The sequence below is a fragment of the Cnephaeus nilssonii genome, assembly GCF_951640355.1.
Source record: "Cnephaeus nilssonii genome assembly, chromosome: 14".
NCBI lineage: Eukaryota > Metazoa > Chordata > Mammalia > Chiroptera > Vespertilionidae > Cnephaeus > Cnephaeus nilssonii.
Genome location: NC_137085.1, coordinates 5,022,583 through 5,048,189, shown reverse-complemented (window position 1 = coordinate 5,048,189; position 25,607 = coordinate 5,022,583). Strand labels below are relative to the sequence as shown.

The 25,607-nt window shown below is 58.6% G+C and overlaps 2 protein-coding genes across 3 annotated transcripts in view; one reads left to right on the top strand and one right to left on the bottom strand.

The window, feature by feature from the left end:
* The window catches only part of NUP188 (nucleoporin 188), a 42,356-nt gene extending 35,242 nt beyond the window's left edge, over positions 1–7,114 (top strand). Inside the window, exons 32-44 of the mRNA XM_079790846.1 lie at positions 114–199; positions 442–587; positions 874–1,055; positions 2,147–2,347; positions 2,514–2,606; positions 3,040–3,198; positions 3,713–3,850; positions 4,424–4,498; positions 4,579–4,806; positions 4,935–5,066; positions 5,339–5,412; positions 5,543–5,672; positions 5,779–7,114. Of these exons, the coding sequence (XP_079646972.1) occupies positions 114–199; positions 442–587; positions 874–1,055; positions 2,147–2,347; positions 2,514–2,606; positions 3,040–3,198; positions 3,713–3,850; positions 4,424–4,498; positions 4,579–4,806; positions 4,935–5,066; positions 5,339–5,412; positions 5,543–5,672; positions 5,779–5,955 (1,821 nt within the window). The 3' untranslated portion in view covers positions 5,956–7,114. The remainder of the gene's footprint in view (positions 1–113; positions 200–441; positions 588–873; positions 1,056–2,146; positions 2,348–2,513; positions 2,607–3,039; positions 3,199–3,712; positions 3,851–4,423; positions 4,499–4,578; positions 4,807–4,934; positions 5,067–5,338; positions 5,413–5,542; positions 5,673–5,778) is intronic.
* Positions 7,115–7,243: 129 nt separating this feature from the next.
* SH3GLB2 (SH3 domain containing GRB2 like, endophilin B2) lies at positions 7,244–23,474 on the bottom strand. Of its 2 annotated transcripts, none has more exons than XM_079790859.1 (11): positions 23,271–23,474; positions 18,699–18,840; positions 17,839–17,967; positions 14,050–14,183; positions 13,687–13,779; positions 11,461–11,523; positions 9,885–9,908; positions 9,384–9,473; positions 8,940–9,073; positions 8,322–8,562; positions 7,244–7,972 (listed from the first exon to the last, which is right to left on the bottom strand). In XM_079790859.1, exons 1-11 carry the CDS (start codon positions 23,331–23,333, stop codon positions 7,865–7,867), a joined length of 1,221 nt encoding a protein of 406 aa, XP_079646985.1. In that variant the 5' UTR covers positions 23,334–23,474; the 3' UTR covers positions 7,244–7,864. The 2 variants fall into 2 exon arrangements, with proteins under 2 accessions (XP_079646985.1, XP_079646986.1); XM_079790860.1 differs by having other exon boundaries at positions 8,973–9,073; positions 23,271–23,471.
* Between the last annotated feature and the right edge of the window lie 2,133 nt (positions 23,475–25,607).

Genomic DNA, 25,607 nt, shown 5'->3' with positions numbered 1-25,607 from the left:
GCTGGGAAAGAAAAGCATGAATCCAAAAGGTACCCTGTGGACAGAGCTGGAATCTTCTGGCTGGACCAGCCCCTCGGAAGCCTGACTTCTAACTGTCTGCCGTCTTTCCTCAGCTCCTGGTCCCAGCCTCAGTGAACTGCCTCCGCCTCGGCTCCATGATGTGCACTCTGCTGCTTATCCTCCTGCGGCAGTGGAAGAGGTGAGGGCTGTTGGGAGAGGCGGCCTGCGGACAGGGCTGCCTCATCGGGGCCTGCTCGATCCTCTTTACTGACCCTTTGCCTCCCTGAAGGGAGAAAATGGGTATGAAATGGGCTAGCTTTCCATCACGCAACGGGACCGACAGCCGACTGCTCCGTGGGCATCCTGAGTTGGAGCAGAGGCAGTTGTGGCCTTTCTGTGAGCTGTGTTTTCCTCTCCCTCTCGACCCCATGTTATTTCTAGAGAGTTAGGTCCTGGGGATGAGATTCTGGCACCCTTGACAGAGATCCTGGAGGGGGTGCTGCAGGCAGACCGGCAGCTCATGGAGAAGACCAAGGCCAAGGTGTTCTCGGCATTCATCACTGTGCTGCAGATGAAGGAGATGAGAGGTGAGGGGCAGAGGCCGTGGCAGTAGCGGTCTCCCATCCCTGCTGGCAGCCAGATGCATAGAGCCAGATGTTCCTCCCGTGGGGGTTGAATTTTCAGTCTTGGAACTCTGGTCTTTGGGAAAATTATTTTTCTTCTCCACCTGTTTCTCTTGCCCTCTCATGGGACAGATCACTCTCCCTCTCGCACCGTACTCTATTCCCAGCTATCTGCCTGGGAAGGAAACTTCAGTGTTCAGTGAGAGGTGGCATGGTGAGTGTGACAGTGTTCTTCCCTGTCGCTTTGCAGTGAGTGACATCCCCCAGTACTCTCAGCTAGTGCTTAACGTCTGTGAAACCCTCCAAGAAGAGGTGATTGCGCTCTTTGACCAGACCCGCCACAGTCTGGCATCCGGCAGCGCCATGGAGGACAAGGACAGCATGGAGACTGATGACTGCTCTCGGCCCCGGCACAAGGACCAGCGTGATGGGGTGAGCACGTGATGGGAAGCTGTCTGTCCTTTCCACGTGCACCCAGCAAATACGAACTGCTAGGCCCTACATGTGATTAGTGAACAAGACAGGCGCTGCAGTTATAGAGTTCAGTCTGGTGAGAAAGTTAATAAATTTCAGACTGTGCAAAGAAATGTTAGAATTCCATGTGGCAAGTCCAGCAGGGGAACAATACAGGGAGAATGTAGTGTGTGGTTCTCACCAATCTAGAGACTCGGCGAGAAAGCACCGTTTCAGCAGTGACCTAAAGCAGGCTGTTGTGAGCAGAGATGAAGTAAGGCCTGCAGAGTTGGGGCTAGATGACTGGAAGCGTCACGGTTTTTATTCTGGGTCCTCAGTGGAATAAGAACCAGTTTAACAGGCTTGTAAGCAAGGGTGAGAAGTGATGAGATTTGTATCTAGAAAGATCACTCTGGATGCAGTAGCAAACTGTTTTTCAAGCTGTTGGGTCTTGAAATGAGCTCATTTGGTAAAGACCAGCATTTTTTTTTTTTAATGATGTAAAAGAAAATATTAGTGTGCTTTACATGATATAAGGTCAGAATACTGTTTAATGGAAATATATAAGTATGTGTATACCATGGCACATTCTAAAGGTATTTATTACTGCAGTCATGGTAAAAAAATGTTTGAAAAAACTCTGGTAGAAGAATTGTTTTGGGAGGGTCCAGAGAGGAGGAAGAAAGACCACTTAGGGGGTAATTGCAATAGTGCAAAGAGGGGAGGTCACTTTGACTTTGTATGTTATCAGAGTTGGATGGAGTGGGCAGATATAGGACAGGCAGTAGCACCAGCACAGCTGAGGCAGTTTGGGTGATGGGGGAGAAGTCATGGGTAGTTCTGTCAGTCTAGGAATGGCTTATTAGTGTGGGTGGGGTTGCCAGTCCCTGAGAGGTGGGTGTGGGAGCAGAGCAGGGTTGGGAGAAATTCCGAATTGTGTTCCAGTCCAGCTTGCTTAAGAGGTGTATGGTCAGGTGCAGGCTGGCTGTCCTCTCCTCCTCCTCCTCCTCTTCCTTCCCCTGCACTGCTTCCTTCTCTTCTACTCATCTTTTACCTCTGGGCCCCAGCAGGTGTGTGTCCTGGGCCTGCACCTGGCCAAGGAGCTCTGTGAGGTAGATGAGGATGGTGACTCATGGCTGCAGGTGACCCGCAGGCTCCCCATCCTGCCAACTCTCTTTACCACCCTGGAGGTGAGCCTGCGCGTGAAGCAGAACCTGCATTTCACCGAGGCAGCGTTGCACCTGCTCCTCACCCTGGCTCGCACCCAGCAGGTAGGCGGCAAGCACGAGCAGGAAGGAGCCTCCTTGTTTGTGCGGAGTGGGTTCTGGCACTGTCTCCTTCTCCCAGAAGCTCTGGTCTACTCTGAGAGCTCCCCTTGCCCCTGGGGGGTTGGCTGCAGGGACAGGTCCCATCTCATTCCATGTCATTCTCTCCCAGGGAGCCGCAGCAGTGGCTGGAGCTGGCATCACCCAGAGCATCTGTTTGCCCCTCCTGAGTGTGTACCAGCTCAGCACCAATGGGACAGTGCAGGTGAGTTCCGGTGGCCTGCCAGGCCACTGCCCAGACTGTACTTCCCGGGGGAAAGCACGCCCGCAGCCCGCTTCACTTGCCTCATAAGTTGCTCTCTTCAGTGGTTTATGTACTTACTGTACTGATGGACTGGAATCCTCCCCACCCCACACTCACTGCCTGCTAGAGAAGCTCACACAGCTAGTTAGTGGCAGACCCGAGTCTAGAACCCAGGATTCTTGCATTTCTGCCTGGTGCTCTTTCTTTGTCACTGCTGGCCTCCGACTCTCTCTGGTCCTGCTGGTCGCCAGGCAGTGACCATGCCCATCCCAGAGGTTTCCTTTTCTAAGCAACCAGACTGCCTTAGTATCTCTGCTGCATTGAGACCCTGCTGTCCCTGTCAGCCAGATTCCTTGGCGCCATGTCCTGATTTTGTCTTTCCTTTGTGTCTTAGACACCCAGCACCTCTCGGAAATCCCTCGATGCCCCCTCTTGGCCAGGGGTCTATCGCCTGTCCATGTCTTTGATGGAACGGCTCCTCAAAACCCTGCGCTACAACTTCTTGACCGAGGCTCTGGACTTCGTGGGTGTTCACCAGGAGCGGACCTTACAAGTGAGGAGCTGCCGGGCATGGGGTGTGGGGCTTACAGGGGTCTGGGCCATTCAGGGCTTGAGGCTTGGTAATGAAGGGGTGTCATTTCCCCATTTCTTTAAAAAAAAGTTTTTATTGACTTTTATTAGAAAGAGGAAGGGAGAGGGATAGGAACATCAAGGAGACATAAATATTGATCAGCTGCCTCCCGTATGCTGCCCCACTGGGGATGGAGCCCGCAACCTGGGCATGTGCCCTGACCAGGAATGAATCATGACCTCCTGGTTCATAGGTCAGTACTCAACCACTGAGCCACATGGGCTGGGCCATGGCCCCCATTTCTGTGCTCTAAGGACTGCTGGCTGATTGGCCAACTCATGTAGCTGCTCTGCCAAGTGAAGCAAACAGTTTGGGGTCAGCTCAGACGGAGCCTTCTTGTCGGGGCACCAAACCACCTGTTGTACTGCCCACAGGAGGGCAGGAAGGTGTGTCAGGTCCCTGCCTCACCCCGTCCTTCCCTTCGCTCCCCTCCCAGTGCCTCAACGCGGTGAGGACGGTGCAGAGTCTGGCGTGCTTGGAGGAGGCAGACCACACGGTGGGCTTCATCCTGCAGCTCTCCAGCTTCATGAAGGAGTGGCATTTCCACCTGCCTCAGCTCCTGCGAGATGTGCAGGTGGGGCTCAAGCAGGGGTTCTTGGAGGGGCCTGGGGAAATGCCTGGGGACAGGGTGTGATGGGCACTCTCTGGGGCGCCTGCAGGGAATTGGCTTAGGGAGCACAAGATTTGGTTTCATGCTGCTTTCTCTGGAGCTAAATGTTTCTCTCCCGGCATATGGCAGCCTTGTACGTTAAAAGCCTGGGCTTATCGGTCAGACCTTTTAGAAACAGGCCTGAAGCTGGGACGCAGCCAGAGAGCACAGCAGAGAAAGAACAGACTCTGGAGTCCGACAGGCAGGCGTCTGTCTTTGCTGGTTGTGACCTTGGCCAACTCCCTTCACCTCTCTCAGCCTTTTGCTGCTTCTGTAAAAGGGGGAAATAATCCCCACCTTATTTACTGACTGAGGACTGATACTGGGCCAGGTCTTTAGTTAGGTCCCTGGGAAACCATCCCGGTGAGAGTGGGCCCAGAGTGCAGGTGCTCAGTGAGTCGGGAGCACAGTGGTCTGTAGAGACCTGTGTGGTTGATCTAGTCAGTTGGCTGGGGCTGCTGCCAGGAGAAGCCCCTCAGCCTCCCATGTTTGCCACAGGTCAACCTGTGTTACCTGTGCCAGGCCTGCACCTCCCTCCTGCACAGCCGGAAGATGCTGCAGCACTACCTGCAGGTACCCTCCCCCGCCCCCATGGCTGCCTGGAGTGCCTCACCCCAGCTTCTGTGCTCCACCTCCACTTCTGTCTCTTCCAGAACAAAAATGGGGATGGTGTCCCCTCAGCTGTTGCTCCCCGAGTTCAGCGGCCACCCACAGCTGCCCCTGCTGCCCCCTCCTCCTCCAAGCAGCCCACTGTTGACACAGAGGCTTCGGAGCAGCGAGCCTTACACGTGGTCCAGTATGGCCTCCTCAAGATCCTCAGCAGGACCTTGGCGGCCCTGCGCCACTTCACCCCGGACGTCTGCCAGATCCTGTTGGATCAGGTACCAGCACCATCTGTGCTGCACCACCAGCCTCCCACAGCGATCTGAAAGCTTGGCTGTGCCCTGCTCTCTTGAGAGCTGTCTGGGGTCCTAGCTGGGCCCTAGAATGCTCTGGTCTTGCCTTGCAGTCCCTGGACCTTGCTGAATACAACTTCCTGTTTGCCCTGAGCTTCACCACTCCCACCTTTGACTCTGAAGTGGCCCCCTCTTTTGGAACCCTTCTGGCCACAGTGAATGTGGCCCTAAACATGCTCGGAGAGGTGAGTTTGGTGCTGTCTGGCCCCTTCACCCAAATCTTCCTCCCAGTTTACCACTTCCTACCCTTGACTTTGGCACGTTTACCTAGCCTTCCCCTTCCAAGCTAGTTCCTCATCATGAAAGGAGTATGATGGCACCTAACTCTGTTGAGAATTACCGTGAGGTTTAAATGATATAACTGATAAGATTGCAGGACCTGCCAAAGAGGAAGCTCCCAGAGTTGAAGCTGTCACTGTTCCCTGGTTTTGTTTAACTCTTGTTTCTCTTCCTCCAGCTGGATAAGAAAAAGGAGCCCCTCACTCAGGCTGTGGGGCTCAGCACACAGGCAGAAGGGACCAGAACACTGAAGTAAGAAAGCCCTTTCAGAATTTGGTCTGGGGTTGGGGCAGACATGGGCTGGCTCTTCTCTTAGCTCAGAGGCCCACCTAGCACCTGCCAGCTTAGCCCTCTACACAGTGCCAACCCTGCCCTGTCCCAGGTCCCTCCTGATGTTTACCATGGAGAACTGCTTCTACCTGCTCATCTCCCAGGCGATGCGTTACCTTAGGGACCCAGCTGTGCACTCCCGGGACAAACAGCGGATGAAACAGGAGCTCAGCTCAGAGTTGGTGAGAAGGATCGAGGGTCCTGACTGGAAGGGGCGGAGCTGATGGGGAAAATCCAGCCCGAGGGTGGGGGTTGCTGGGCCTCATCAGGCTCCTTTTTCTCTCGTAGAGCACCCTGCTCTCCAGCCTCTCGCGCTATTTCCGCAGGGGAGCCCCCAGCTCCCCTGCTGCTGGCATCCTCCTCTCGCCCCAGGGCAAGTCCACCGCTCTCTCCAAGGCCAGCCCGGAGAGTCAGGAGCCTCTGATCCAGCTAGTGCAGGCCTTTGTCCGGCACGTGCAAAGATAGGGCAGCGGCATGCCACCCGCCTGCCATCTCCGCCAACCTGCACAGCAGCCTGACGGTGCCGTCTGGGACTGAGCTGCTCCTGTCACCCTCTCCCCAGAGTAACCACAACTCCAGCCACCCGCGCACTGGCATTATTTTTATAAACGATGGAGAGGTCAGCAGCAGGGGTAGGGAGCCACAGTCTGCTGTGCTCACCCCTCACCTTCCAGGTGCCCCAGAGGTGTACTCCTTTCCTTCGAGCATTCCCCAAGCACTTGACCCCAGCCCAGGGGAGAGACAGGAGCCAGTGTCATGTGTAGCCAGGAAAGGCTGTCTGCACGGGTTTTAAATGTTTTCCATGCTCTGTTGTTGCAGTTTTTGGTAATACTGTGGTCTATTTATACAAATATTAAAATACTGTTTATAGACAGCTGTGTAATGTGTGCCTTCAAAGCCCAGGAGTGAATGGCTAGCCAGCTCTCAGTGCATGGAACAGGGGCCCAGGAGAGGAGTGGAGGCTTGGGGAAGGCGAGTTGATTAGTGGTTGACTAACATCCCTCCATTAATGTTCAAGGGAGAGGGGTGCAGTGTGGACACTCAGATTTTCCCTTCCTTGGCCTGCCTGGTCTTGTCCCCGCACCCCTGCCACACACACTTCCAGTTCCCAGCTGGCTGAGCTTATCACTGGGTGTAGCCTTTCTTGATGCTCTGCTCCTTCCTATTTATAGCTGGGGCCCTGCCTTCGTCTCCCTAGGCCTCCTCATGGGCTGGCCTGGCTAAGGGCCTTAATCTAAATCCTGGCTTGTAGCCCAAACCCACCACTTGAAGTTTCTAGAATCAGACTTTCCTGGGCGAGTCCCTGTGTGACTACTTGCCAGTATGGAACCTTGAGGAGGTGACGGTCTTTCTGATCTGCTCTCATCTGTGAGGACCAGGATACACGTGAACATGCTTGGCTCCGTGCCTGGCCCGCACGAAACCCTGACAGCTGCCCATTACTGGAGCTTAAACCGTCCCCGTCTACAGTCCATTCCACTCTGCCCAAATTTAGGAAATTCTTCTTGGGAATAAAATGTCTGTCATGCAGCTTCCTATCTGAGAGCACAGGCCTGTGGGGGAAGGGAGTGCTGTGAATGGTGTTTGAAGAACTTTCCCTCTGCCCTAGAACTTCCGGGAGGAGGGCCAACGGCATCTTGTACCTCACTCCCCACCCAGGAGGAGGAATGGGGCAAATGTGAAGTCTTCCCTTCCCACTCTCAGGCCAGCCCGGGAGCTCCACGACCCCACCCGGACAGGAGCCCCGTCAACATGCACACGAAGAATGGTTTATTATTCACCGCTGGCTAGAGAGCAAAGCAGACAGGCAGAGTAAAAAGATCAGTTAAAAAGTGGAGAGGTGCAGGCTGCAGCCGCCATACTTGGCTTGAGCTCTAGGGTGCGAGGGGGAGGGTAGCACCGGGGAGATGCTGCTCCATGCCCAGCCCTGCCTCCGGAGGCTCCCCTCTGCTCCAGTTCATGGGGGACCACGCCCAGTCCCTGGGCCTGCCACAGACCCGCCTGCCCTCCCCCCTCACTGCTTTTGGCAACTAAAAGGTGCTCTCTTGCCAAAGGTGAACCCCAGGGCTTCCTCAAGCCCTCTATGCTGACCCCCACAGGCTGAGGAGCGGAGTGAGGTGGCTGCAGCCAGCCCCTCCCTCCTGAGAGGAGCCAGGAGGCTGGGGTGCTCAGGGTGACACAGGCAGGTGGGGGCTCCAGAAGCAGGGCTGGGGGAGGGGCCCCTCACAGCTGATGACCAGGGGCAGGGACAGGAAGGGGTTGGTCTAATCCCCACCCTGAGCAGCGAGGTCACCAACAGACAAGACAAAAGGCAGGGAGGGCTGCACCATCTCCTGCCCAGGCCAGGACAAGCAGGGGCCTGGGAGGGGCCTGCTTAGCTGAGCAGTTCCAGGTAGGTGACGGGGACCTTGCCCTTCTTGTTGCCTCTCTCGCCAATGAGCCAGTCCGGGTCCATGCCAGGCAGGCTGTAGACAGTGATGAGCTGAAGAGGGAGGGCGGCAGAGAGGGAAGGTCACAGCCTGGGTGGCTAGGGCCAAACTGGCCCAGGACTAACTGGGGACAGCGCTGTGATAACCCCCTCCCACCCCCGCACCGTGATACATGGCACCTACAGCTCCCGAGGTGGCGTTCACCCCCCTGCTCCACAGACATGGCAGAGCAGCCACCGCTTCCTCAGGCTGGAGTTGCCCAGAGGAACCCCTGGTCTCAGCCCCCAGGGCCCCTCGGAGAGGAAGACAGTGGTGTAGGGTCTGCAGGCCCAGTGCTCCCAGGTCCAGTTCCCGGGGCGCCTAAGCCAGCCCCTTCTCGCCATCCTTGTGGCACCGACCCACCTCATCAGCCAGCAGGGCCAGCTCGCTGCTGTCCGCTGCCTCGTAGTCGTAGAGAACCCGGGCCTTGCGGGTTCCGCTGGCGGGTGGAGCCACCTCCTCCAGGCAGAGCGCAGCCTCCCCCGGAGGGGCTTGGCCGGCCACGGAGGGCTCCATAGGCATGGTGGCCGCCGTGGTGGTGGGCGAGGTGCTGCTGAGGGGCGGGGAGGCGGGCTCGGTGGTGCCCACGAAGGTGCCTGGAAATCTAGAGAGGAGGGGGGCACATCTCAGTAGCTGAGAGCCGTATCCAGTCCCACGTGCCCCAGAACACTAGCTGGGCTCACTGCAGAGTGAGAGACCCCGGCTACTTACATGGCTCCCTGGGAGCTGGCAGCATGAAGGGAAAGTGAAGGGAAAAGTGAGACGCTCCGGGCCGTCCCTGCCACCTCCCACCCGCCACCCACACTCAGGAGCCCACCCAGTCCCAAGACCAGCGCCCCCACTGTCATCGGAGAGGGAGCATGACGGCCCACCAGAGGGCTCGGGCAGGGTCTCCATCGGCAGCCCTCCACCCGCCCTGTGTCCCGTGGGGTTTCCTGAGCTGAGGAGAAGGTTCTCGCCCAGCAAGGTCGGGCTGCTCACTGCGCCTGGGAGCCAGGGGACCCCAGCGGGCACCTGCCCAGCTGCTTCTGTAAGTCCAGCATGTGGCGGTAGCACTGCGCATAGTAAGTTGTCTGAGACTCGACGAACTCATGGAGGCAGCGAAGGTGGTTCACCTGTCGGGGAGAGGCCAGTGGTGACGCGACGGGAGGTGTCTCGGGATGAAGCATTCCACACCCACCCGTCTTCCGACAGACCCTGGCCCAGCATTCCAGTGGCTTCTGCCCCAACCTCTCCTGCGGGGAGGAGAGTTCCCACCCTTTGGGACTAGGTCTCTGAAGACGAAACTGCCCCTTTAAGGACCACACGCCCAAGCACTACCCTCCCCACCGGCTTCGAGATCCAGGTTCGTTCATGCCTCGTTACGTTTAGTGGGGACGTGCGGGTGACAGGACAGTGGATGACGGAGGAAGTGGGAACACTCACGTGGGTGCTACTGATTCCCTCCAGCAGGAGACGGGTTACCTCTGCCTGCCGGTCAAACTCTGTCTGGGCCACTCGGAGCTCCTGCTCAGACTGGGAAGAGGGGGAAGAGAATGTGAGGAACAGTCGTCCCCCGCTTCCCTCCCATCACCTCCTGCGCAGTGTCCACCCAGGAGCGGCCCCTCCCCTCCCCGGCAGACGTCACTTCCCCCTGGGGATGCGGACAGACATCCGAGGGGCAGGGGTGCGCTTTCCTCCCCACTTCAGGCCTGGAGCCCTGCCTAGACCCGGGGGCCCAGTTCCCTGAGAGCAGTCACAGACATCGCCCCACTCAGTCACCTCTGGGGGGCCCACAGAGGAGGTGGTCTCCCCACAAGGGGAGGTGACAACCCCCACAGAGCCCCAGCGGGCACGTGGGGCCGACCCAGAACTCGAACAGACCTGCCTGGACTCCCGCCCTCTACCCCCTTAAGCCGCTTCCCCGAGCCCTGCAGCCCCACTCACCTTGTCCACCTCATCATTCCAGAGCTGCGGAGACCACAACAGGGCCGGTCAGCAGGGGAGGGAGGGGCACCGGTCAGCAGGGGACAGCAGGCAGGGGAGGACAGCTGAACCCCAGAGCCAGTGCCCTGCCCCAGCTCCTTGAGACCCCAACGTCGCCCCACCCATTCACTCCCAACTCCCTCCCCCAACCCAACCCGGAGCTGAGGCTGAGCTGAGGCCTGGTGAGAGGAGCATGTCACTCGCAGTCCAGTCCGACATGCCGCATGCAGGGAGGGGACAGCCAGCTGGAAAGTCCTGCTTGGGTTTCTCCTACCGTGTACGCCCCCAGGCACTGACTGGGGTCTCAAGGGAGACCGAGCGTCCCCACCCCACCCTGACACTGGGCCAAGGCTGCTGGGGGCCTGGGTCAGTCACGGAACCTTTCTGTCCTTCAGCAGAGCAAGGCAGCCTCGGCCCGAGTCACACGGGTTCAGCAGCAAAGGAAAAACGGCAGCCCCCACCCTCCACGACAGTCCTCCTTCCTCTCGGCCAGGAGGGGGGCAGGGAGTGCGATCCAGAGCCTAGCGGACCCCTCCTCCCACCACGCCTTGGGAGCCCCATTTCTCCTCCCCACTGCGGGAAAGCCACCCTGAGACCGTGACCTGAGACACGCAAGTAGAACAGGGCCAGCCCTGTGGCAGAGGTGCTGGTGAGGGAACCCCTCACGGGGAGCCACCCCCACGTGTACAGACGGGGCGCCCATCAGCAGGGCCCTGCGGACTAAACTGCGGTTGACGCCCCCGAGGGACGAGGGCCCAGCCCCTGACTGACTGCACGGGCACACACGGAAACATGCTGTGACGGGGGAGGCAGAGCGGAGGTCTGTGCGGGAGGACGTCACCCGTGGGGAAGATGGGAGGACAGAGAAGAGGCAGAAGGCACAGCATGGTTGTGACAGGCAGGATGGGATACGTGTGACTGGCCTAGTTCCCAGACTAAACAGTAAATGCCAAATATCCCAATAACGCTGGAGAGAAAAAACATACGGAGACAGTCAAAGTCTTCTGGCCCCGCCCCGCCCCGCCCAGCTTCAGTCCTTCTCGGGACACACCCTGTTCCCAAACCTCGGCTGCTCCTTCCACTCGCCCTGCTCATTCTCAAGGCCTCCTCACCCAGGACACCCAGCAGCTGTGCTGTAAGGCAGCTGGACGACCAGCGCCATCCTTGTCACCTGTCTTCCGGGGTCTGTGAATTCATGGCAGGCCAGACCCAGGCCTCGTCTCTCCTCGGGACCGAGTAGGGACAGGGATGGTGAGTGGGGTGGGGGGCAGTGCCTGCTTTGGGGGGGTCAGGGTTGTGTCTGGGGGCAGGCAGACTTTCAGTGCAGCTGGTCCGGTCTCCACCTTCAGCATTTCCCAGGGACAAGCGAGACCAGCCACATGGTCACAGGGCACAGGGACAGCCAGGTGGACAGAGCTTCAGGATTGGTCCACGCGGTGCCCCTGCCTTGCCCTCTGTCTCCTGTCTACTGTGCAGCAGACCCCGAGGTGTGGGGGGGACCGGGGAGGACAGGGGCGGGTGGGGTGGGAGCGCTTACCGCGGAGGCGCTGGCGGAGAGAATGTAATTACGAGGTCTAGTCTCCTGAAAGTCAGGCACCGTCTAGTGGGAACAGAGTTCATGGGGGGAGGGGGTCACAGTGAGCCGGGGCTGGGCTGGGGCCAGGAGGCCACCCCGGAGTGTCCCACAGAGCAGCACCAGGAGCCCCTGGCCCCAGGGCGGGGAGGCCACAGACAAACACAACACTGACCCTCTGCCCACACCCACCGCCCGGAGAGGAGGCGGCTTGGAGACCTGGAGAGTGAAGACAAAGACCGAGTGGGTGGACCCGCTGGGGAGGCCAGGAGAGCAGATGTGACAAGGAGATAGCCTGTGGCTGTTGTCCCAGCCTTTGCCTCTGGGCAAGCCAGACTTTTCAGCTCCTGGCCCAGGGGTCAAGGCCCTCTGCTCCCTGGACCGCCAGTCTTCCAAACAAACCCCGCCCCACCGCTTCCTCCATCCCAGAATCCCTGCACACATCTCTCGCTCCTGCAGCAAGGGCCAGGCCCCTCCCCCACAACCAAGGTGGACAGATGGATGCATGGATGGACAGAGGGATGGGCTTTCAACATTTGCAAAAAGCTGACTCCCAGGCTCCAATGCCTGGCGTCCCCCCAAAACAGAGGCTACTCATGGTAGAGGCTCTGATGGGGAGACCAGCCGCTTGCAAAAGGCCCAGAGGATGTGCCCTGGGCCGGCCATGGCACCGTGGGCGCCAGGCCAGATGGGCCAACCAGAAGCAGCACAGCACGTGGGACAGGTATACTCACATCTCCCTCACACTGAGCCAAGTTACCCAAAGCAGAACGGAAAGGAACAAAAACAAAAGAGTTAGTGAGTCCACAGCACAGGCGGGAGCAGGCCCCCCGGCCCCAGCGGGAGGGACGCGAGGCGGACAGGCAGATGGACACACGCAGCCCGCCCTCTGGAAGTGTCTGGGTTGGTGTGTGTGAGCGGTTAGAAGGCTGGGGACGAGGGAGCTGCTGGGCGGGAGTCCTCTGGGAATCTGAAGCTGGGCTGCCCGGTCCTAGCTCTGGAGAGGGTAGCCTGGACTAACCCAGAGCCTTGAGGTCGTCCGGGCCAACCCACTGCAGAAGAGGTCCTGCCGCTCCAGTGACTAAGGGAGGGCGCCCCGGGCCTGGCTGATGGAGGGAAAGCTTGTTTTGGCCAAGTTATTCTTGAGAGGTTGTCCATCCCTGAGTGGCAGGGAGACTGTCCTGTCCAGGTGACTCCGTAAGGTCATCCCAATAGCCCTAGTCATCCTACCCAACCCGAACAAGACTCCAGTGGCTGAGCCCCTGCCTCCCATCTGGACCCCACACACCCAGATGAGCTAGGACCCTGTCCATGGCTCTTGCCAGAGGCAGTGCAGGCCCCAGGTGGCCACGCTGGGAGGGGCACGCATGGAGGGTTCAGGGCCAGAACTCCCGGGAGCAGCTGTGGGGAGCCTGGGCTGGGTCCGGCCTTCTCGGCTGAGAGCATGGGTTTCCCCAGCATGGCCTGGACCTGGGGATTCCCTCCCCAGGGTGAAGTGGCCTTTAGGCACCCCCGCCCCCCAACCCCAGCAGCCTGGCATCCCAAGAGTGAGCTCACCCTTGGGCCCAGTTCTCCCCAGCCTGGCCTAGCCCTGATCCAACTGTCGCCGCCGCACACCATTGGCCCACCCAGGCTGAGCAGGCCTCAGGGAGCAGAGAGAGGGGAGCCCCTAGCCAGTCGCTTGGGGCTGCCTGAAAGGGCCCCTCAGACATGCTCCTGCGCAAGCGGGCAGTCTAGCTCCAGGGCTCTCCACACCATCGCAGGGGGCCTGAGGGTGGGGGGGCGCCTGGGACCAGCGCTGGAGCAGTGGGTGTGGGATTAGTAAGGGGGAGCCATGCCCTGGCAGAGCTGGGAACAGAGCTGAGCATCCGGGAAGGGCGGGCAAAGGCATGCAGGAAACTCCAACTGTGTCTGTCTGGGGAGGCTGTAGGGGGCCCGGAGCCCAGGTGGGGGCATTGCTGGCCAGCCCACCCCGTAAATGTTGGCCCTGGGACCCTGAGCTCTGGGCTGTCAGGATTCCCCTGGGGGCAGGGGCAGAGAGGTGTGACTCGAAGTGACCAGTCCAGACCAGCACCCCCAGCCAGGCCTCTCCAGGCGAGGACAGGGGAGAGAGGTCATGCCAAACCAGTCCCTTCAGCACCCCTCCTTGGCTCCCCCCAGAGCGGGGCGGGAGGCCAGCAGGGCACCTACCGCGGCTTTGGCTTCCGCGGCCTTGGCCTTCTTCAGCCGCGCTTTGCAGACATCCAAGTCCAGACGCCGGTTTTGGAGGAGCCGCCTCTCCTTCTGCGGGTGGGAACGGGAACAGTGAGGCGCTGGGCCGCCCCGGGAGACCCTGGGCCGTGGCAGGGCTGGCCGAGGGGGCCATCTGGTCAAGACAAGGAAACTGAGGCCCGAAGAAGGAAAGCCATCCACTCCGAGTGACGGTCCACAGGAGCCTCGTCTGGGGAGGCCCCAGGAGGCCCGGGTTCCCCCCAAGGGAGGAGACCCTGGCTCGGCGGCTGGGGAAAGGGCTGCCGAGGTGACGAGGAGGCGGAGTGGTCCCAGGCCCCTCACCGAGATCGTCTTCCAGTCCCCTTCCAGGAAGTTGCGCAGCGGCGTGAGGAAGTTGATGGAGGCTGCGTGGATAAAATCCCGCTCGGCGGCTCCCAGGCGCTTTTCGGCTTCTGACACCTTGATCAGGGTCTTCCCTGAGAACACGGAGCCCAAGGTGAGAAGGCGGGTCCGGCTGAGGCTGTTCTGACCCCAGGAAGTAGCCGGGAGCTCGGAAAGAGACGCGTCAGAGAGGCAGCCTCAAGGATGCTAAGTCCAGACTTCCTGGTCTGGAAACACGTGGGCGCGATCTACACACCCATCCATCGGGGACTGACAATAAATAGTGGGGTAATCAAAGAAATGGGGCATTACACTACCATTAAAGAGATGGGGGGGGGGGGCACTTCGGGAATGACAGAGAAAGGAGCGCAACAAATCCTCTCCCCAAAGAGCAATGATGACACTGGACAGCGTCGTCAAAAACAACCATTTCCGGACTCCCGGAACGGACAAAAGGCACAGGACAAGTTGAAAAGCCTTTATTCTAGAACTCCTGCGCCTTCGCCAGGACAATGGGAGCCTGTGCCTGTGGGTCCTGGGGTGCACCCACCTCCTCCAGCTCTGTGTGGCTGCGGCTCTGCCACGAGGGGCAAGCCCTGCGGCCAGGGACTGTGCTGCTGGAGCACAGAGAAGCCCTGGAGGCCGGCGTGTGCCCTGGCCGGGTGGCTCAGTAGGTTGGGGCGTCGTCCTGTACACCGCAAGGCTGTGGGTTCAATCCCCGATCGGGTCGGGGCATGTAGGGGAGGCAACCAACAGACCCCTCCCTAAAATCAAAGGACTAAAGGAGGGAAAACAAGCAAACAAACCCACAGTGATCTCAGTGGGAAGTAATCAGGAAAGGCCAGCGTCCTGGCTAACCCGGAGCTGGAATCATGTTTCCTAACAAGCACCGACCTGTCAGGGGTGGAACAGGAGCCCCTTTATGGGGTGACTGTACTTGGGATAAAAGGAAATGATCAGGTTTTCAGGGAATACTGGACACAGTTTCTAAATTTACGCTAACTCCTAGAGACCCCAAATGTCTGTCTGTCTGTCTGTCTGTCTGTCACGAAAATAGGAGCTTATGGTAAACAGTGGAGTTTTTGCTCAGGCCCATCTAACAGTGGCCCCAGTGAGTCCCCGAATCAACCCCGAGGAACGAAAACAGGAGACCTGAGAAACAAGGCCGCATGGTGGGCCCGGGGAAGCTGCCAGCCACCTCTGTTGGCCTGGAAGCGACGCCTGCGTAGCACCCTCGGTGGGGGCTGGAGAGAACCCGCTGTCCAGCCATCCCGGGCTGAGCAGGACGCTCTGCACACCCACAGAGGGGACGCTGGGCAGACTTGTAAACGGCTTCGAGTGTGTTCCCCAGCCGCTCGCAAATGCGTCAGCAAAGCCTTAATGGTGCGCTATTAAGCACAAGCTCTGGCCAATCACTGGCTGACCGCGAACACAGGCTGCCCCAGGAGCAACCCCCGGGAAGCTGGCCTTACAAAGAAAAAGAGTAATTCTTTTAAAAAAGCAGAGCCATCGTAGCTGCATGGTGCAGGGGACACAGACGCTAAACAATGGACTCAGGCAAGTCTCTCAACAAACAAACAGCAATCACGACCCCAGGGGGGAACAGAATCCAGAGCTGCTGCGTTATATAAAATGTCCAGATTCAACAAAATATTATGAAACATGCAAGGAAACAGGTAAGTAATAGGAAATAGGAAAACAAGTAATCAACAGTCACTGTCTCCAAGGAGGCCCAGATGGTAGACTTAGCAGAGACTTCTAAGCAGCTATTACAAATATGTTTAAAGAATTAAAAGCAAATATGACAAATGACTCATCAAATAAAGAATACCAATAAAGAGATAAAATTATAAAAAAAAGTTACTAGGCACAAAGAGCAGTGTTACAAAAATGAGTCAACTCATCGGGAAAATATACAACATAAACATGCAGACCCGACAATAGAGCTCCAACATACATGTAGCAAACACTGACAGAGTTAAGACAGAAGCAGACAACGAGACAAAATTGGCAAGGAGCCAGGAGGCTTGAACACTATCAACCAATCTGTCCTCGCTGACATCTACCCAACAACAACATAGTATGCGATCTTCTCAAGAGAAGATGGAACGGTCTCCAGGAGAGGCCATATTCTAGGCCCGTGGTCAGCAAACTGCGGATCGCGAGCCACATGAGGCTCTTTGGCCCCTTGAGTGTGGCTCTTCCACAAAATACCATGGCCTGGGCAAGTCTATTTTGAAGAAGTGGCGTTAGAAGAAGTTTAAGTTTAAAAAATTTGGCTCTCAAAAGAAATTTCAATCGTTGTACTGTTGCTATTTGGCTCTGTTGACTAATGAGTTTGCCGACCACTGTTCTAGGCCATAAACAAGTCTTAGTAAGTTTAAAAGCACTAAAATCATACAAAGTACGTTCTCTGACCAATGTGCAATTAAATCAGAAATCAACAAGAGAAGGACACTTAGAAAATCCACAGCTGTCTAAAAGTTAAACACCACACTGCTGGCGGGAATGTAAGATCACACAGCCACTCTGGGGAAGAGTTTGGTGATTTGTTGAAAAGTTAAGCATTAAATGTGCCATATGACCCAGCAATTTCACTTCTGGGTCTATACCCAGGAGAAGTGAAACCATCTGTCCTCACAAAGGTTGGTCTGAAAGTGTTTTCAGGGAAACAACCCAAATGTCTATCAAACGGTGAGTGGATAAAGAAAATGTGGCGGCGGATCCACATAATGAAATACTAGTTAGCAATAAAGAGGAACAAAATCCTAAAACACAATGAACAGGGATGAACCTCAAAGACATTATACTACATGAAGAAGCCAGATATAAAAAACAATACACCGCATGGTTCCATTTATATGAAACTAGAGGCCCGATGCATGACAATTCGTGCAAGACTAGGCCTTCCTTCCCCCCGCCGCCAGCACCGGCTTCCCTCTGGCACCCGGGACCCGGGCTGCTTGCCTCTGGCCACCGACAGGCACCAGGGACCCGGGCTTCACTCCGGCCCCGGCTTCGTCCAGAAGGACTTCCAGAAGGATGTCCGGTCTAATTAGCATATTACCCTTTTATTATTATAGATGTTTAGACCAAGCAAATTAATAGAACCACAAAGCACATTAGTGGTTGGTTGGGGTGGACAGTGAAGACTGACTATAAGTAGACATAAAGGATTTCTTTTGCGGATGATAGAAATGTTCTTTAAATCGAACTCAAAATTTACTAAAAATCATTGAATTACATACTTAAGACAGGTGCATTTTATGGTATATAAATTATACCTCAGTAAAACTTTCCACAAAGTAGAAAAATATAGACTGAGGTGGCTCTAGAGGAGCTACTGTGCACAGATATCTAGAGTGAATTGTCAAGTTTAAAAACCAGGTTGAAGAACAGCCTTAGCTGGTTTGGCTCAGTGCATAGAATGTTGGCCTGCGGACTGAAGGGTCCCAGGTGGGTCCCCAGTGTGGGGTGTGCAGGAGGCAGCCGATCAATGATTCTCTCTCGTCACTGATGTTTCCATCTCTCTCTCCCTCTCCCTTCCTCTCTGAAATCAATAAAAATACATTTAAAAAATAAATAAATAAAATAGAAACCAGGTTGAAGAACAGGCACGCAGTGTGATCCCATTACACACCGCACACAAACCAGACTGACTGAGAGAGACCTCATTTTTCACTCTATTTTCATCGCGAGTGTGGAGCGGGGAGGGAGGACAAGCAGAGCGGGAGGGACCACGGCGCTCACCGTAGGGGGTGGTGGGCCCCAGCTCGCTGGCCGCCTCCGCCATGTACTGAGCCAGCAGCTCCCCATTGGTGACCCGCGAGGGCACCTTCCTGTCCAGCTTCTCGTACAGGAACTCCTCCACGCGGGCACCTGCGGGGAGACACACGCGTCACAGGGCTCTCTGGTCCAACCCAAGGGTGAAAGCCCTGGTGACAGAAACAGCCCCAGAGCAGGGCCTGCTCACAGCGGCCTTGGGACTTCCAGACTGTTCCCTGGCAGATGCCCACCCCGTGAGACTGGCCTTCGACCCCGTGGAGGAAGCCACGGCTCAGACGTGCAATGCCTGCCCCAGGTCCCGAGTCAAGGCCCGCCACGTCTCCTCGTCGCAATGTGCACTTACAGAACGTGGTGACATATGAGCCACCCGGGCCTGCACGTAGAGGACTTGCAGACAGACCAGCCATTCCGCCCCGCACCCATGCACCCCGGGCTCTCCGAGCTTGTGTCTGCTTGCTCCGTGCTGCGGGGTGCCCGGGCAGCCCTCTGCCTTCGCTGGGCCTCGCCGCTGCCTCTCAGACGACCCTGCTGCTGCTTCTCCTGCCTCTTCTCCCAAGTGTCTCAGTCCCCAGGCAGTCCCAGTCCTCGGTGCTAAACCCAGCATCTCCACGGCCCCCGAGAGCGCATCTCAGAGCCCAGCACCCACCCCGCTGTTGCCTTTCCCCGGGACTCCCCACAGCCGCCTTAAGCCCCGAAAGTCTAAATCAGATCTCTCCCACGGGCCAATCCCACCTCCCACCTCCCTCCCGCCTCAGCCACCAGCCTCCTGCCCTCGCCCCAGGACCAGCCCCTGCCCTCGCCCCAGGACCGGCCCGCGCACTCACTGGGGTTGGGCTGCAGGAGCACCTCGGTCTGCCGCAGGATCTTCTCCGTCCAGTTCTTGGTGCTGTCCGCCCGGGCCAGCAGGTTCTCAAAGTTGGCATCGAGCTCGGTCTTCTCGGCCTGGCCGAACTTCTCCTCTGTGAACTGTGGGCGGAGGAGGGCCCAGGGGTAAGGGAGGGCTCAGAGGGAGGGAGGGAGGACTGCCCCGGCCCCCCCTCCCCATTACCCCTCCCCACTCGCTGGAACCCAGGCCCCCAGGTCAAGCAACTTGCTCTGCCTCAACCTGCTCTGAAACTCTGATCCAGTTAGGACCCTGCCCTGGGCCTCAGTCTGCCCCTCTGTGAAATGAGGCGGTTGGACCAGAGCTTGGGGATCATGGCCTCTTTTGGAAATCCAGTGAACGCTATGGCATCCCCACCCCCAAAAGCACATTCGTGCAAAATCTGGCACACAACTCAGAGGGGTAAGAAACCCTTGGGAGCCGAAACCAGTTTGGCTCAGTGGATAGAGCGTCGGCCTGCAGACTGAAGGGTCCCAGGTTCGATTCCGGTCAAGGGCATGTACCTTGGTTGCGGGCACATCCCCAGTAGGGGGTGTGCAAGAGGCAGCTGATCAATGTTTCTCTCTCATCGATGTTTCTAACTCTCTATCCCTCTCTCTTCCTCTCTGTGAAAAATCAATAAAATATATTTAAAAAAAAAAAAGAAACCCTTGGGAACCCATCACAAAGGGTCCTCTGGCCTGACTCTGCGGGAAGGAATTCGCTAGAAAGCCCTCATGGGATACACAGGGCTCAAAGCAAGTTCTGGGGTGATCAGGAGGCTCAGTGGGGGGCTGGGAGCACCTGGGGAGGGAGTGCCAGGGGAGTCAGTGGGTGCAGAATCACAGGGACCTGACTCAAGTCTCAGTCCCACTACTGATGTGCTGTGTGACCTCGGGCAAGGGGCTTTGCCTCTCTACGCATCAGTCTCCTGGGCTGAAAAGTGAGGGTAAGTAACAGCACCCCCTCCACAGGCTGTGAGTACTATCCCTTCCACAGCCCACTCCACCCCCCCTGGCTGTGAGCACGAAAGAAGGGAGATGTGGGTAAGACGCGCAGGCCAGAGTCTGGCGGGAGTCGGAGTTCAATGCAAGGTGCGGCTGCTGCTAGGAGCCGACGGGAGGAGAGACGCTGGGAAGGAAGGGCTGCGTGGGAGGAGGCCCACGTGGCCGGCCGCTGGTCACCTGGCGTGGCGGACGGGGACACCGCCAGCCCCTCAGAGCCAGCTCCGAGCGCACCCAGGGCCCAGAAAGCTTGGCAGCTGCCCACCAGGGCCAGGCAGGGGCCAGGATGTCACGCCGTTCCGCCCGTGAGAGCTGTCAGAAGCCAGGTGGGCCACTTAGAAACAGCCAGAAACCAGCCCACGTCCTGGGACATATGTCCCCGTTTTCCAAACAGGGACGCGAAGGCCTTCTCCAGCCAGAGGAAAGAGCGCCTGCTCAAGGTCACAGCTAATCAGCCAAAGAATGAACATTGCAGGAATGTGATTGGTAACAACAACGGTTCCTGCTGGCCGGCCCTGTGGCCAAACCCTGTGCTAAGTGAGGGCTTTATCCTGATGACCCATCCACACCCTAATGGCCCTTCAGGGCAGGGAGGGTTTCCCATTTCACAGATGATTTCACTGAGGCTGAGCAAGGAGCAGACTGTGCTGGAACCCAGGTCACGTGGCCTGGGGGTCTGGAGGCCCTTCGCAGACTATTTGGCGCGATAAATTATCCAGAGACCAGGACAGCTTCCACTGCTGCCTGAGCGGAGTGAGGCAGCCACTGAGAGTCAGGCTGCCCGGCAGCCATCAATTATGCAACAGGGCTTGGGTTTCTCTCTCCCCGCAGGGCCCAGCCGGCCGGGGTTATAGCCGGCAGCTGCCCACCTGAGACCAGCCGCTCCCGGCCTCCTCTGACCTCCCCCAACTCAGGCCTCCCAGGGCCAGGCCCTGACTCCACCACACCCAGCCCCTTTGAGGCTGTGGCATTAGCCCCATTTTCCTGATGGGGAAACCCAGGCTCAGAGAGGCAGTCACCTTTCCGGGACTCAGTTTCCCGCCTGGAGAATGGGGATGACAGGACTTATCTCAGAATATCTGCCAAGTGCTTCGCTCTGGGGCCGGCACACAGCACAGGTCTGATGGATGTTAGCCGGTGACATACACCTGCCTTACCAAGGTTCACAGCCACCCTCCCCACCCAGCTCCGTGGCCACCTGTCCCTTGCACCCCATGTTCACCCAGGTTCAAAGTCCTACCAGGCTCTCCCCACTTCTTGGGCATCCATCCCGGGTCCACGGCTGCCTGCTTAAATCATGACGATGCTACCACCTCCCTGGCTTTCATTATTATTACTCCGAGCACTGCTATTACTATTACTATAATCACCACTGATAGTATTAGCTCTATCACCTGTACAGCCCGCCCCGCCCCGCCCCCACGGCACCCTACCCAGACGTGCCTCAGGCTTTCCTGCCTCAGTGCCCTTACTGGGCCCTGGACGCACGTCACAAACCCCTCCTGATGTTCAAGGCACAGTTCGGGGACTAGGAAGCCACCCCAGGATCACCCATGCCAAAGGGGTCCTGCCCTCCAGATTCTCTCCCCCTGCGCCCCCTCAGCCCGGGTCCGGTTCCCTAACAGATGCAGTGGAGTGAGGCCCCGGTACTGGAAGGGCTGAGCGCTTCCCCAGCTTGTCCCGGGACCCACAGAGGAGCTGCAGGTACACTGTCACTCACACACCCCTCCCGTCTCTCCTGGCTGACTGCTCTCCCAGGGCAGCCCGGCCTCTCCTGCTCAGCTCACAATTCAGGCCCTCCCTCCTCCGGCCTGCCACCCTGCCACCCTGCCACCCTGCCACCCAGCCCCGACCCGGCGAAGGGGAAGGGCCCGGTGCTTCAGAAGCTGCAGCCTGCAGTCCCAGGCTGCTCCCTGCAAGATGGCAGCAGCAGGGGGTGGGCGTGCAAAGCCAGAGAAAGCCTCTATTTATAAAGTTCCCAGCTCCCTCCTCCACCCAGGAGGCCGGGCCTGGGCGCTGCCTCCCACTCTGGTGTGGGTCCCCCCGTGGGCCTGCCCCCGCCAGGCGAAGGAAGGCCGCAGGCCCCCAGCCTCTCCGTGCCCAGGCTCCGCGGGTCCTGGCCAGGTCAGGCGCAGGGCCCTAGAGCAGCAGGAAACCAGATCAGGTTCTTCCCAGATGTGAGCGATAACACGACTCCTATACCAGCGCTGGGGAGGACTCCCCACCTTCCAGAGAGGCGGGGCTGTCCCAGAGGCTCCGGGTCAGGCATCCACCCCCCCGCCCCCCCCCCCCCCCCGCCGGGCTGGAGTCACCTGCAGGGCTCCGAACACCCAGCCTCAACTGGCCGCTTGTGCTTTCTAGTAAACATGCCACATGGCTTCCCAGAGACTGGGGCTGGGCTCCCCCAGAGAACAAACAACACGACAAGGACAAACACCAGACCTGCCCCCCCCCCCCCCCCCAGAGCTGGGAGGACGCACGCCCCAGCGCAGACCAGTTCCACCAGGTCCAGCTCCACGGGAGGGGCCTGGAGGCCTCGGAGGGACTTCCCAGGGCCACATGCAGCACAGGTGCAACATCCACACCGACAGGGAGCTTGCCTGTGGTGAGCACCCGCCTGCCAAGCTTTGCCAGGAGCCCTACCAGCCATGCCGGGAGGGAGGGAGGGCGATTCCCATTTTTCAGATTGAGAAACTGACGCCCAGAGAGGTGAAGCCCCTTCCCCAGGGTCACAAAAGAGAGCACCCACACCCATAGCTGGCTGCAGCTCCAGACCATCACCGTTAGCTGCCTCAGTTTCTCTCTCTGCCTCCCAGTGCAGAGGACTAGTTCCAATCCCAGCATCACTGGCTGGACAGACAGCTTCCCAAGGTACCCAGCCAGACCCCAACCCTCTCCCCATCCCCCAGGCCTGGGGAAATAAGAGGAAACAGGCCTCCCGGGGAGCGGGAAGGAAATTACCCCAGCCCTTGGCTTCCGGACGGACTATCCAAGCGTGTGAAAGGGACCTGTGGGAATCACAGTCTCACTCGCCCATTGCACAGGGGCGCAGACTGAGGCTGGGAGAGGGGGTCTTAGGGGGATGCATGAACCCTTGGCCTGGGACTCCGGCCTGCCAAGGCCTGCCGGGAGCCAGAGTCCCTGCTGGACCAGGGCAGGGAGGCAGGCGCCGCTGGGTGCCCTCTCCCCTCTTCAGCGGAGCCCCCACCGGGCCCTGGGCAGGGGCCAGGGCAGCGGGGTACCCGGCCGAGCACTGATACCTCCCCCGCAGCCCACAGGGCCGAGGTCCGGCTCGGTTCCCGGCCCGGCCACGTCGAGGGTGCGGCCCGTGTGGCCGGCGCCTGGAGCTTTCTCTCCCCGGGGCAGCGCAGGGGTGGGGATGCGGGGGCCGGGGTGTCTGCGCAGGGGAAGGGGCGCAGCCTCCCGGGGCTTCTCCTGCGCGCCCCGGGCTCTGCTGCAGGGGTGCTCTCGGCGCGCCCCACATCCGGGCCCCGGGAAGCGGCCGCGCGGGCCCCGGGCTCCGGCCTCACCTGCACCGCCCGAGTGAAGAAGATGCCCGCGTCCGACGCCAGCTTCTTCATGTTGAAGTCCATGGCGCACCTCGGAGCGCCGCGCCGGCCCCAGCGCAGCCTGGCGCCCCCCGCCCGCCGCCGCCGGCCCGCACCCCGCCCACCTGCTGCCGGGGCGCCCGCCCTCGCCCTCGGGGAGCCCTGTCGCCCGCAGCCGCCGCCGCCGCCGAGCCAGCCCGAGCGCGCAGGGCGGGGCGCGGGGCGCACGGGTGGAGCCTCCGGGCCGGCGGGGCGGGGCGGGGCGGCCGGGCCGGCGCTGCGGGCTGCTGTCCCCGCGGCCTTCTCGCGCCGCCTGGCGGGCCTCTCGGGCTCCCTCACCTCTTGGCCCCGCTCCCATGTGTGTCTCTACTTCTCGCCCTGTCCATTCGCATCCCCCCCTCGTCTGCTAGGTCTTGAGTCTCTGCGCCGCTCACCACCACCACCACCTTGACCTCTCCAGCACCCTCCTCTTCTGCCCTTGACCTTGTTGACACTAAGGACAACTGAGCCAGGGGACAGGCCGGCTGGGCTGCGCTCCCCGACCCCCACCTGCTCTCCAGGTCCCTGAAGTTGGGGGAGGCTGTGCGGAGGGGCTCCAGGAAGGAAGGGAAGAGAGGAGGGGAGAGCGGACATGTGCTGACCTGGAACTTAAGTCCTCACAGCCCCAGGCGGGCAGCGGGGTGGCCTGCTGGTACATCCCTCTCCCGTGAGGCTTGGGATGGGGCTTCTCACCGGTCTCCACCTCTCCTTGCCCTGAAACTTCTAGGCTCCATCTTTGAACCTAGTGGAGAGCTCCCTGCCTGACTGGTCCCCTCTCCTCCCTGATTCTGCCCCCTGCCTGCCTGGCTTTGTTTATTTCCCACCACCTACCCCAGCCTATCTGTGAGAAAGCTGTAGGGAAGTGAAGTGACTTGTCCAAGGTCACAGGGGAAAAGGGGAGGATTTAGCCCAGCACCCAGGCAGTCCGGTGGTGGCGCCCGCTCTCCTTTGCTCTGGCTCCCTCTTCCTTGATTCATCGGCTGCCACTCCCTGCCACCTTGAATCAAAGATGCCAGGTTCTCCGCCCTGGCTGGTATGGCTCAATGGGTTGAGTGTCGTCCCGTGCGCCCAAAGATCACACCAAGAGGTAGCCATTCAAATCTGGGTCAGGGCACATGCCCAGGTTTCAGTACGGTCCCAGGTCAAGGTGCCCCAGGTCAGGGTGTGTACTTGCATATGGGGAAGGAAACCAATCTATTTTCTCTCTCCCATCAAAGTTTGTTCTCTCTCTCTCTCTCTCTCTCTCCCTCTCTCCCCCCTCTCTCTCAAACCAATAAAAACATATTAAAAAAAAAAGATGCTGTTAGAGAGTGGGAATTTTTGAGCACTACTGAGGCCGTGGACTATGCCCCAGATAGAGATGTCAGTGCTGACACCAGGCCAGGCCTTGAGATACGGTCTCATGGCCCCTTCCCAGCACGTAGCCTTCTTTCATAGAACACTGTCAGCTTTCTGAAGAACAGGATGACCCTGTGAACAACATGGTCGTCATTGGCATGATCCTGACGTTGCTTGGGAAAAACTGTTTTGTCTTGGGTTGCTTGTTCTGCAAAAACCGGATGTGGTTAATGTGCTTAAAAGCGGTCCTACACAAAGGGTCGCTGCTGCTCTCTGGTCTCCCTGCGTGAAGAATGGCAGAGCAGTCGCCGGGTCGTCCGGCCGCCCGGCTAATAAAGGCTCCCTAAATTTTAATTTGGTCTGGGCTCCAGTGGTCATTCACTCGCATCCGCTCCACAACAATGCCAGGTTCTCTCTTGCCTCCGTGTCACAGCCAGGCTGTTTGTGGAACTCCTCCCCCCTCTCTGTCCAGCTAATCCCTGCTTATTCTCTAGCTCGCTCCTGGCTGTCCCTTTCTTTTGGAAGTCTCTCACCTCTGCACCAAAGGCCGGCTACCCCTTGGCATTGCCCATGTGGGCAAAAAGGGGCCACACGCTAACCTGACGAGCTCTGGGAGGGCCCGCGTGGCGGCCTTGCAAACGCAGAGACCTAAAGTCACCACAAAGGATGGTCTGAAAGCAAAACGTTTTTAAATCAAAAAGCAGTCTATGGCCCTGGCCGGTTTCGTTCAGTGGACAGAGCGTTGGCCTGCAGACTGAAGGGTCCCGGGTTTGATTCCGGTCAAGGGCACATACCTGGGTTGCAGGCTTGATCCCCAGCCCTGGTCAGGGTGCATGCAGGAGGCAACCAATCGATGTATCTCTCTCACATCAATGTTTCTCTCTCTCTGTCTCTCCCTCTCACTTCCACTCTCTTAAAAAAAAATTAATGGAAAAATATCCT